General features: G+C 58.8%; 1 protein-coding gene across 1 annotated transcript; it reads left to right on the forward strand.

The window, feature by feature from the left end:
• The first annotated feature begins 4,477 nt into the window (after window positions 1-4,477).
• COL8A2 (collagen type VIII alpha 2 chain) lies at window positions 4,478-8,618 on the forward strand. Its single transcript, XM_081224562.1, has 2 exons — window positions 4,478-4,694; window positions 5,310-8,618. Exons 1-2 carry the CDS (start codon window positions 4,493-4,495, stop codon window positions 7,226-7,228), a joined length of 2,121 nt encoding a protein of 706 aa, XP_081080688.1. The 5' UTR covers window positions 4,478-4,492; the 3' UTR covers window positions 7,229-8,618.
• Window positions 8,619-8,864: the final 246 nt, after the last annotated feature.

Here is an 8,864-nt window from a genome sequence, read left to right on the forward strand (position 1 = left end):
GACTCCTCATCTATAGAAAGAAAAAGCACAACAGTTCCTTTTTCCCAGGGACCTTGTGGGAATTAAATCAAATGCAGAATATGCAGCACTTAGGCGGTGCCCAACCAGAGGTGTGAGCTGTCATCCTCACTCAGACACCCCTCCCTCCAGAGGAAACACCTGCTCTGGGGTCCTGCAGCAGATCTGCCCCACCACCATGATGCTGTCGGTGCTGGGATGGGGCAAGTTCAGGGAGCCACAGGGTGTAGGGTGGGGATGCTTCCTGGAGATCCACCTTGCCAAGGAGGAAAGAAAAGTGGGCCTCTGGCAAGGGGCCCTGCCCCTGCCCGGGCTCCTGAGTGGACTGGGGGCTCTTCCTCTGGCGCCCGGCCTGCCTGTGCTCCTCCACAGTTCTCCCCACCCTAGACACCCTCCCAGCTGAGCCTGAGGTTGCCTGCACCCTCCATCACCCCCCACGCCTAGTGAGGCCTCAACTCAGCATGGGAAGGGGACCAGGGCTCCCCAGAGCCAGGGCTCTCTTGAGTCCTCCTGTGGGGGTGCCATGACCTTGGCCTCTGGCCCACCCAGGCCAGAACTGCTCACTCCCCTCCCCCTGCTTCCTGCGGCAAGCTCTGCCCCTCCACCTGCTCCCCCAACCCTCTGCCCCCCTACCAGGCAGAACATTCTGGCTCTGTGATGTGTGAGCACCACCCCCACCCTAATAGCCCCGCAGCTCAGGTGGCAAGTGCAGGAGGGCCCTTGTCCCGCTCCGGAGAGGCCACACGGTGTGGTGGTTAGGGATTGGGGCTCAAGAGTCAGAGTGCCTGGGTTTAGGCTCCGACTGCACCTCGGTTTCCTCATCTGTAAAACAGGGCCGACAAGCCTCGCAGGGCTGCACGTGGATAGAACGTCAAAGAAACGTTAGGGCAGTGCGTGGCCAGAGCTTCCGTCAGCAGTAGCTGAGTGCCAGGCCTACACCGTGTGGCCTCACGAGGCCCAGCACCAATCATGGTGCAGATAGAGCAGGTGGCCTGTGTTGAGGGAAGGTGTTCTGGGCAAGATTCTTAGTCTAAGCTTCTGTTTCTACGTCTATAAAATAGGGGATTATAATTGTATGAGCTGGTGGGGGGATCATTAAGAGGATTAGTGATGTGAAGCTGGTGAAGCCCTGCCTGGCACGTGGGGAGCCCTTAGGTGGCAGGTGTTACTATTATGCTGGGGCTGAGGGAGGCTGAACGACCTGCCCAGGGTTACAGGGAGGTTGATGGCAGAGCTGGGTTGGCAGCTTCACCGACCTTCTCCGGACCCCCGCGTTCGTTCCTGCAAAGCCCTGAGTGATACTGAGTTTGGAGGAACACCGCACTGCAGCTCCAGACTCAGCCCCACATGCATCCCTGGGTGTGCACAACGCACCCGCACTCCCTCCTGCGGCCAGATGCAGGTGTGGAGAGGCCCCTGGGTGGGGTGAGGAGAGCCCGGAGCAGGGATGCCAGGGCAAGTGAGACTTTCCTGGGGTGTGTGAAATGCCAGGCTAGTCCACTGTGGAGATATTGATGGGTGCTTGCCGTGAGGCACTGTGATACCTCTAATCATCACAGCAGCCTTGAGAAGCAGGTTGTTAGCCTAGCTTTAAAAAAAATTTTTTTTTTAATTTGTTTTATTTTATATTTTTGGCCGCGACCAGAGACCAAACCCAGGCCCCCAGCAGTGGAAGCGCAGAGTCCTAACCACTGGACCACTAGGAAATTCCCTAGCCTAGCTTTTTAAAAAAAGAACTTTATTGAGGGCTCCCCTGGTGGCGCAGTGGTTGAGAGTCCACCTGCCGATGCAGGGGACACGGGTTTGTGCCCCGGTCCGGGAGGATCCCACGTGCCGTGGAGTGGCTGGGCCCGTGAGCCATGGCCGCTGAGCCTGTGCGTCCGGAGCCTGTGCTCCGCAACGGGAGAGGCCACAGCAGTGAGAGGCCTGTGTACCGCAAAAACAAAAACAAAACAAAACCAAAGAAAAACAAGAAAAAGAACTTTATTGAGATGCAATTCACATAGCATACAATTGATTCATTGAAGTGTACGAATCAATGTTTTTTTTAAGGTATTCACAGAATTGTGCAACCATCACAGCAAGCAATTTAGAACATTTTCATCACCCCTAATAGAAGCCCTGTGCCCATTAGCAATCACTCCCCATTTCCACTCCCCCCGGCCCTAGGCAACTACTCATCTATCTACTTTCTGTCTCTATAAATTTACCTATTCTGAACATACAAATAGAATTAGATAATATGATTTTGTGACTGGCTTCTTTACTTGGTATAATGTTTTCAAGATTCATCTGTATTGTAGCATTTATCAGTATTTCCCGTCTTTTTATTGCTGAATGATAGTCCGTTGTATGGATATACCACACTATCCATTCATCAGGGGATGCACATCTGTGTTGTTTCTACTTTGTGGCTGTTATGAATAATGTCACCATGAACATTCATGTACACGTTTTTGTGTGGACGTGTTATTCCATTTTACAGATGAGGAAACTGAGGTTCACAGAGTGGAAACCTCTTGCCCAGGCTTCCCCAGCTGGTGAGCGGAGGACTCAGGGTGGCCATCCAAATCTGGAGCCTGTGCTTCTTCCCAACCCAGGCCTTGTTCTCAGAGCTGAGCTAAATGCTGTGACAGGGCTAGATCAGGACCCAGGAGTGAGGGGTTAACTCTATAGAGGAAGGGATGACAGCTTCCCTGGGCCGTGAAGGACGAGTTGGAGAGAGGAAGAACACTGCAGGCAGAGAACTCGCAGGTACAAAGGCCCAGAAGTGTGAGGCTGCCTGGTGTCTGGGGCAAAGGTATGGGGGAGGGGAGAGGCAGAGAAAGGGGTGGCAGGTGATAGGGTTGGAGACACAGGCACCCACTAGGTGATTAGATTTAAAAGGCCTGAATGCCATGCTGGGCACCAAGGACTTTTTAAAAATTTTTGTCTGCATTGGGTCTTGGTTGCTGCGCACAGGCTTTTCTCTAGTTGCGGCGAGTGGGGGCTACTCTTTGTTGCTGTGTGCAGGCTCCTCATTGTGGCGGCTTCTCTTGCTGCGGAGCACAGGCTCCAGGTGCGCAGGCTTCACTAGTTGTGGCACACGGGCTCTAGAACGCAGGCTCAGTAGCTGTGGCGCACAGGCTTAGATCCCACTGCATGTGGGATCTCCTGGACCAGGGCTCGAACCCATGTCCCCTGCACTGGCAGGCAGATTCTTAACCACTGTGCCACCAGGGAAGCCCCTTCTTTTTTTTTTTAAATCAATTGATTTTTGGCCACACGGCTTGCGGGAGTTTAGTTCCCCGACCAGGGACTGAACCTGGACCCCTGGCAGTGAGAGCATGGAGTCCTAGCCACTGGACCGCCAGGGAATTCCCACAAAGAACTTGATCCTGAAGGCAGTGGGGAGCCCCAGAAGGGCATCGACATTATGTGAGGTCAGAGAGACCTTAGTCAAATCCCAGTTCTGGGACTTCCCTGGTGTCACAGTGGTTAAGATCCCATGCTCCCAGGGCTTCCCTGGTGGCACAGTGGCTGAGAATCCGCCTGCCAGTGCAGGGGGCATGGGTTTGAGCCCTGGTCCGGGAGATCCCACATGCCGCAGAGCAACTAAGCCCGTACGCCACAACTACTGAGCCTTCACTCTAGAGCCCGCGAGCCACAACTACTGAAGCCCCCGTGCCTAGAGCCCACGCTCCAAAACAAGAGAAGCCACCGCAATGAGAAGCCTGCGCACCACAACAAAGAGTAGCCCCTGCTCGCCGCAACTAGAGAAAAGCCTGCGCGCAGCAACAAAGACCCAACACAGCCAAAAATAATAAACAAATGAATGAATTTATATGTTAAAAAAAAAAAGAATCCATGCTCCTGATGCAGGGGGCCTGGGTTCGATCCCTGGTCAGGGAACTAGATCCCACATGCATGCCGCAACTAAGAGTTCTCATGCCACAACTAAGGAGCCTGCCTGCTGCAACTAAGCCCCAGTGCAACCAAAAAAAAAAAAAAAAATCCCAGTCTGCTTCCTAGAGACCTCTGCGTTAGTTTTGTCATCTGGAAAATGGGAATGACAATAACAGTACCTCGTTAAAGTGTTAGGAGGATTAAGTGAGCTTCCATCTCTAGAGAGCTTAGCCCCTGGCTCGAGCCAGCCCAGCACATGGTAGTGGGTGTAATCATCAAACAGTTTCTGGCAGAGCTGTGCCAGTGTTAGAGATGCTCTGGAAGGGCATCTAGCTGCCAAGTGAATAGTTAGGGGGAGGCCGTTGTCCAGGGAGGGGTCCTTGGTAGACTTGGGGGGGCGGTGATAGAGAGCTATGGGCAGGATTAGGAGAGGTTTAGTAACTTCTGCAGACTCTGAGACTTTGAGAATTGCTTGTGAATAATATCTAAATTCTGATCTTTTTGTGAGTCCCTGGGCCTGGTGCCAAAGTACCCATGGGCTGGCTTGATGGCCCCTCTCGTTCCTCTCTGCAGCAAGCCCAAGGACGCCATGCGGGGCGCTCTGACGTCCCTGTCTTCGCTGCCGCCGCCACCTCTGCTGCTGCTGTTGCTGGTGCTGGGGTGCGGGCTGAGGGCGGCCGCCAGCGGTGGAGCCGCCGGGGCAGCGGGCTACCCGCCGGTGCAGTACGTGCAGCCCATGCACAAAGGACCCGTGGGGCCGCCCTTCCGCGAGGGCAAGGGCCAATACCTGGGTGAGCACCTTCCCCGCCCCGCCCCGCCTCGGACAGTCCTGACCCCCAACTCCCTGCCTCCCGACCTCCACCAGCTCTTCCCAGGCGCCCCCGCCTCCGGCCACAGCCCCTCAATCCCCACCAAAGACTTTCCCATCTCCACTTTCTTCCTGATGGTGGTCCGGGGCGGGTGCAGAAGTGGGGTGGGGAAGTGGGGTGCCGCTGGCTGGCGGAGATGGTCTTTAGGTAGAGGGAGGGGCGGGAAGGTTTGTGGGGAAGTTGGGGGGGCGGGTCGGCTCCGATTGGCTCTAAGGAGGGATGCTGGTGCCACCTGGTGGCCACTCCACCCCGGTCAGGCAGGGATGAGAAGCTCTTAGGGAAGGCCTAGTCTGGGTGGGTTGGGTGCTAAGAGCCCTGGGTGTGGATACCCTGCCGTTCCCAAGGTGCCCACGGAACCTCCTAAATTCCATCTTCCATGAAAGCAGGGAGGGGGGGACCGGGCCTGGTCTTCATGAACAGATACAGAAACTTGTCCCCTCAAGTTGCACCACATGCTGGTATGGGGAGTGGGAAGATGGGTCCCCTGTCCCCACTGTCCAGGCCCCTGACTGTCCCTTCTCTCTCTTTCTCTCTCAGAAATGCCTCTACCGCTGTTGCCAATGGACCTGAAAGGAGAGCCTGGTCCGCCTGGAAAACCCGGGCCGCGGGGTCCCCCTGGCCCTCCTGGCTTCCCAGGAAAACCAGGCACTGGAAAACCAGGGCTACATGGGCAGCCTGGACCCGCTGGCCCCCCTGGCTTCTCCCGGATGGGCAAGGCTGGTCCCCCAGGGATTCCAGGCAAGGTTGGCCCACCAGGGCAGCCGGGGCTTCGGGGGGAGCCAGGGATACGAGGGGACCAGGGCCTCCGGGGTCCCCCAGGGCCCCCTGGCCTACCTGGGCCCTCAGGCATTGCTGTCCCTGGAAAACCAGGCCCCCAGGGGGTGCCAGGGCCCCCAGGATTTGGGGGGGAGCCAGGGCCCCAGGGAGAGCCTGGGCCCCCGGGTGATCGAGGCCTCAAGGGCGAAAATGGAGTGGGGCAACCAGGGCTTCCTGGAGCCCCAGGCCAGGGGGGTGCCCCCGGACCCCCTGGTCTCCCTGGTCCAGCTGGCTTGGGCAAACCAGGTTTGGATGGGTTTCCTGGGGCCCCTGGAGATAAGGGTGAGTCTGGGCCTCCTGGGCTACCAGGACCCAGGGGGGAGCCAGGAGCTTTGGGCCCCAAAGGGCCCCCTGGGCTGGATGGTATGGGGGTACCAGGGCCAGCAGGGGTGCCAGGGCCACAGGGCCCACCAGGGGCCAAAGGGGAGCCAGGCACCCGGGGCCTTCCTGGCCTGATAGGCCCCACTGGCTATGGGATGCCAGGGCTGCCAGGTCCCAAGGGGGACAGGGGCCCAGCTGGGGTCCCGGGGCTCTTGGGGGATAGGGGCGAGCCAGGTGAGGATGGGGAGCCAGGGGAACAGGGACCACAGGGACTTGGGGGCCCCCCTGGACTTCCGGGGTCTGCAGGGCTACCTGGCCGACGTGGGCCCCTGGGGCCTAAGGGAGAGACGGGGCCTGGTGGACCCCCAGGAGTGCCTGGCATTCGGGGTGACCAGGGGCCTAGTGGCCTGGCTGGGAAACCTGGGCTCCCAGGAGAGAGGGGGCTTCCAGGGGCTCATGGACCTCCTGGACCGACTGGGCCCAAAGGCGAGCCAGGTTTCACGGGCCGCCCTGGAGGACCAGGGGTGGCAGGAGCCCTGGGGCAGAAGGGTGACTTGGGGCTCCCTGGGCAGCCTGGCCTGAGGGGCCCTTCTGGAATCCCAGGACTCCAGGGGCCGGCTGGCCCTATCGGGCCGCAGGGTCTGCCAGGCCTGAAGGGTGAACCAGGCCTGCCGGGGCCCCCTGGAGAGGGGAAAGTGGGGGAACCTGGCATGGCTGGGCCTACAGGGCCACCTGGGGTTCCAGGTTCCCCAGGACTCACGGGCCCTCCTGGGCCTCCCGGACCTCCCGGGCCCCCTGGTGCCCCTGGGGCCTTCGATGAGACTGGCATCGCCGGCCTGCACCTGCCCAATGGCGGCGTGCAGGGAGCTGTGCTGGGCAAGGGGACCAAGCCCCGGTTTGGGCTGGGCGAGCTGTCGGCCCACACCACGCCCGCCTTCACCGCTGTGCTCACCTCGCCCTTCCCTGCCTCAGGCATGCCTGTGAAGTTTGACCGGACCCTCTACAATGGCCACAGTGGCTACAACCCGGCCACCGGCATCTTCACCTGCCCCGTGGGCGGGGTCTACTACTTTGCTTACCACGTGCACGTCAAGGGCACCAACGTGTGGGTGGCCCTGTACAAGAACAACGTGCCAGCCACCTACACCTATGACGAGTACAAGAAGGGCTACCTGGACCAGGCGTCTGGGGGGGCCGTGCTCCAGCTGCGGCCAAACGACCAGGTCTGGGTGCAGATGCCCTCGGACCAGGCCAATGGCCTCTATTCCACCGAGTACATCCACTCCTCCTTTTCAGGATTCTTGCTGTGCCCCACATAACCCATGCTGCCCCGGCCTCCTCCTCTTTAGCGGCAGAGAGACCTTCTCACTTACAAAGAACCTCCATTTAAAGAAAAAACCAAAGGCCGAACAGAGGCGGGAACAGAGGCGGCCGTGGCCTCGGCCTGAGGAGACTGACTGGGTTTCTCCCGCCGCGCAGGCTGAGGTTGTTTCTGGAAGAAGGTGGCCTGCGTTCCTCTCCCCCGAGTGTCTGTGCAGCGTCGGGGTTGTGCCCCCTCTCCTGCCCTGCCTGGCCTGCAGGCAGGGCCCCAGGACACTCTGCCCAGCTGGTGGAGACCCCTGGCCCCCTGTGAGTGCTGGGCGGCAAAGGATGCTGCTGCTCTGTGAGTCAGAGCTGAGAGGGGACTGAATTCCCCCACCCATTCCCCCCGGGCAGACATCTTCACAGCCCTGCCCTTCCGGCCTGCCCGCAGACGGCCCCTGCTCAAGGAATGGGGCAGGGCCTCCCTCAGTTCTTGGCTGGGGCTCTTCCGGCTGCCCCGGGCGGGACCTCCAGCATAAGACGGTGGGTCCCCTGAAGAGTTTTTGTTTCCCTCCAGGGGAAGGGAGAGGAGGGGGACCATTGAGGTAGCCAGTGGACACCCTGTCAGGACTGCCACCCTAGCAGTGGGGCGGTGGCATCAGGCCTGTCCCTGGCAGGTTCAGGCGTGTGGCCCCTCCTTCAGGCTCTCAGGAAGTGCCGACCCCCCTTCACTGCTCAGGCTGCAGCCACGGGGAACGGTGGTTTGTGAGGGGTAGGGGCATGGGTCTGGGGCAGGATGGCAGCTCTTCACGTTCATCTCCATCCCCCAGGCTGCCCGCACCAGCTCTGGCTCTGTCCATCATGAGGCCAGCCACCCAGGCCCCTAGGGACCGCCACAGGCGGGCACGAGGCAGGATGGGCAATCAGCAAACATGAGTAGTCCTCCCTTTCTCTCCTTTCAACTGCTGGGGGAGGGCTGATTTTCTCAGACAAAATTGTAAGGGATCCTTGCCACCCGCAACCCCAGTATCCCCAAGGCAGAGAGCTTCTTGTTTACCCTCAGAACAAGGTGCACACAAGCTTGGGGATGAAGGCCACCGCCTGCTTTTTCTTAATAAGAGCCATATGATGGGTGTGTGTTGACTACAGGGGTTAGTCTGCTGGGGCTTCCTCTCCTTCACCCTCTGGTTCCAATTTCCTGTCCTAAGCAGGATTAGGGCCCAGGAGGATGAGGCCCTGAGAAAAAGGGTGCCAACAGGCCCCTTTGGAATGAGTTGGATGTTTCTGCCATTTTCCCCAATCAGAGCTCTGCCCTGCAGGAAACAGGCAGGACCCCCTCCCATGCCCTCAGCCTCTAGTTCAAGCCGAGTGGATAGAGCTGAGGACCCAGCGTGAACCTGCTCCAGCTCTGGCCCAGGCCAGCCTTCCTTCCCACGTTGAGGAAGGAGGCTGGCCACTGACTTCTTTTTTTTTTTAAACATCCTATTGGAGTATAATTGCTTTACAATGGTGTGTTAGTTTCTGCTGTATAACAAAATGAATCAGCTATACATATACATATATCCCCATATCTTCCCTCTTGCATCTCCCTCCCACCCTCCCTATCCTACCCCTCTAGGTGGTCACAAAGCACTGAGCTGATCTCCCTGTGCT

This window comes from Mesoplodon bidens (genome assembly GCF_964165515.1).
Source record: "Mesoplodon bidens genome assembly, chromosome: 2".
Lineage (NCBI taxonomy): Eukaryota > Metazoa > Chordata > Mammalia > Artiodactyla > Ziphiidae > Mesoplodon > Mesoplodon bidens.